At 37.2% G+C, this 2199-nt stretch overlaps 1 protein-coding gene across 1 annotated transcript; it reads right to left on the reverse strand.

Annotated features, from left to right (window-relative positions):
* Positions 1–342: 342 nt before the first annotated feature.
* On the reverse strand, positions 343–1263 carry LOC102493688 (olfactory receptor 4C6). The gene has a single exon (XM_006170578.1). The coding sequence runs from the start codon at positions 1261–1263 to the stop codon at positions 343–345; it is 921 nt and encodes a 306-aa protein (XP_006170640.1).
* Between the last annotated feature and the right edge of the window lie 936 nt (positions 1264–2199).

Consider the following 2199-nt stretch of genomic DNA (forward strand, 5'->3'; position numbering starts at 1 on the left):
TGCTAAGCTCACAAGCCATATAGCAAATTTAAAATTAAAACAATAAAATAAAATAATACTTATTTTAAAAAAGTGTTTGGGGTGATGGAGGCATTGACAAGATAAAAAGGAAGTTCTAGGACAAGTCAAAAGTTTCTAATGGACTAAGAAAACAAAGAAGGGTATACAATGTGAAAGTATCACAATCTTCACATTATAAATACTCAGAGCATAAAACAGATTAATATTTGTGAAGGACCCATTGACTGCCAGTATAGAATGAAAAGTATCATATCTAAGATATTTCTGAAATAATGATTTCTAATGGAAAATACATCATATTCTCAGCAAGACAGTTACTTGCTAACTATAATCTCGTTTCATCCATAGTTTCTTCATGGCATTTTTCACTTCTGCATTCCTCAGAGTGTAGATCAAGGGGTTTAACATGGGTGTGATGATTGAATCAGACACAGCCATAGCCTTGTCTATGGGGTAGGTAGCCACAGGCCTCACATATAAGTAAATACATGGCACAAAAAACAACATGACCACTGTGAGGTGGGAGCCACAGGTGGAGAGGACTTTGTGCCACCCTTCAGAGCTGTAAGACTTCAGGGAACAAAGGATGATCACATAAGACACAATTAGGATAAAGAAGATAGCTATACACATCACCCCACTGTTGAGGATGACTAAAAGACCCAGGATATGGGTGTCCATGCAGGCAAGTGTTAGCAACTGAAACAAATCGCATATAAAGTGATCAATGACATTGGGGCCCCAGAAAGGAATTTGGTACCTGAAGAGAAGCTGTATTGTCACATGCAGGGATCCCCCCACCCAAGCCCCTCCCATCATCAGGCAGCACACCCGAGGGTTCATGATGGCCGTGTAGTGCAGGGGCTTACAGATGGCCACGTAGCGGTCATAGGCCATCACGATGAGCAGGATGATGCCCACGCCACCAAAGAAGTGCTCTGCAAAGAGCTGGGTCATGCAGCCTTCCAGGGAGATGGTTGTGCTCTCAGATAGCGAGTCCACAATCACCTTGGGGGCGATAACGGAAGAGTAAGTGACATCCAAAAAGGACAAGAAGGTAAGAAAAAAGTACATGGGTGATCGTAGTTTCTGACTTGTGATTAAGGTTACTATAATGAGTAAGTTTCCCAAAAGTGTAACAACATACATGATTAGAAACACAGCAGAAAATATTTTCCTCAGCTCTGGGTTCTCTGTAATACCCAAAAGGATGAATTCTGTCACATTGTTTTTGTTTTCCATTTACCAGGTATTGACATGAGTTCCAGCTGAAAGTGGGGAAACAACAAAAACAAAACAAAAAACAAAAAAACAGATGTAGATTTTTTTAGTTAGTGGTTATTTTGCCTACTCTATTTCCAGGATCTGGAGGAACTTGTTTTTTGTACTTACCCATTTACTCACCATATAAGCACCTAACTTTTAAAAATGTACTAAACAAAGAGTTTAACTAATAGACACTTCATACTTCATTAATGCAAGATCTCCCCAAGCCTCTTCTCTCTTTACAAATAATTATTTCTTGTGAAATAGGCTTCTTTTTATCCTTTTCTTCCCCTTATAATTGTTATTTTAAAGTATTATTTATTTAATTTTATTTATATCATTATTAGTATTTTAATTTTCTATAGGACACATGCACGAGAGAGAGAGAGAGAAGAGAGAAAGAGAGAAGCAAGCTGCTAGGTCTGTGATGTGAACAATGGTAAGCCATGTGGGTGTTCAGTGCCTTAACAACCACACCACCTGCTGGCCCCTATAATTGCTATTTTTAATAGAAAACTTTCTTAAAAACCTACCTCATTCCAGGCACTGGAATAATTCTACAAGTCACTTTATTTTAAATATAAAGAAACTGACTTTCATAGTGTTTTGGAAATGTAACCAAGGTTGCATAGCTAGTGAGTGGTGAAGACATTATCTGGACCATATTTTCTGACTTCAGATCAGTGTTCCCTAATATAAATATTGATTCTCTAGTAATTACACTGTGAGACCATTGTTTACCCATCACTATGCTAAATATATTAGAGTTATTATCCTATTTTATCCTTTTTTATTTATTGTTATTTATTTTACATACTTTCATTGGACATCACCACAGCATACAAAATGTGATATTCCAGCCAGAATACACTGTAGAGTGGCTTAAACATACACGTTATTGTCAACAAATAA

This window comes from Tupaia chinensis, unplaced genomic scaffold (assembly GCF_000334495.1).
Source record: "Tupaia chinensis unplaced genomic scaffold, TupChi_1.0 Scaffold148617_1, whole genome shotgun sequence".
Classification (NCBI taxonomy): Eukaryota; Metazoa; Chordata; class Mammalia; order Scandentia; family Tupaiidae; genus Tupaia; species Tupaia belangeri.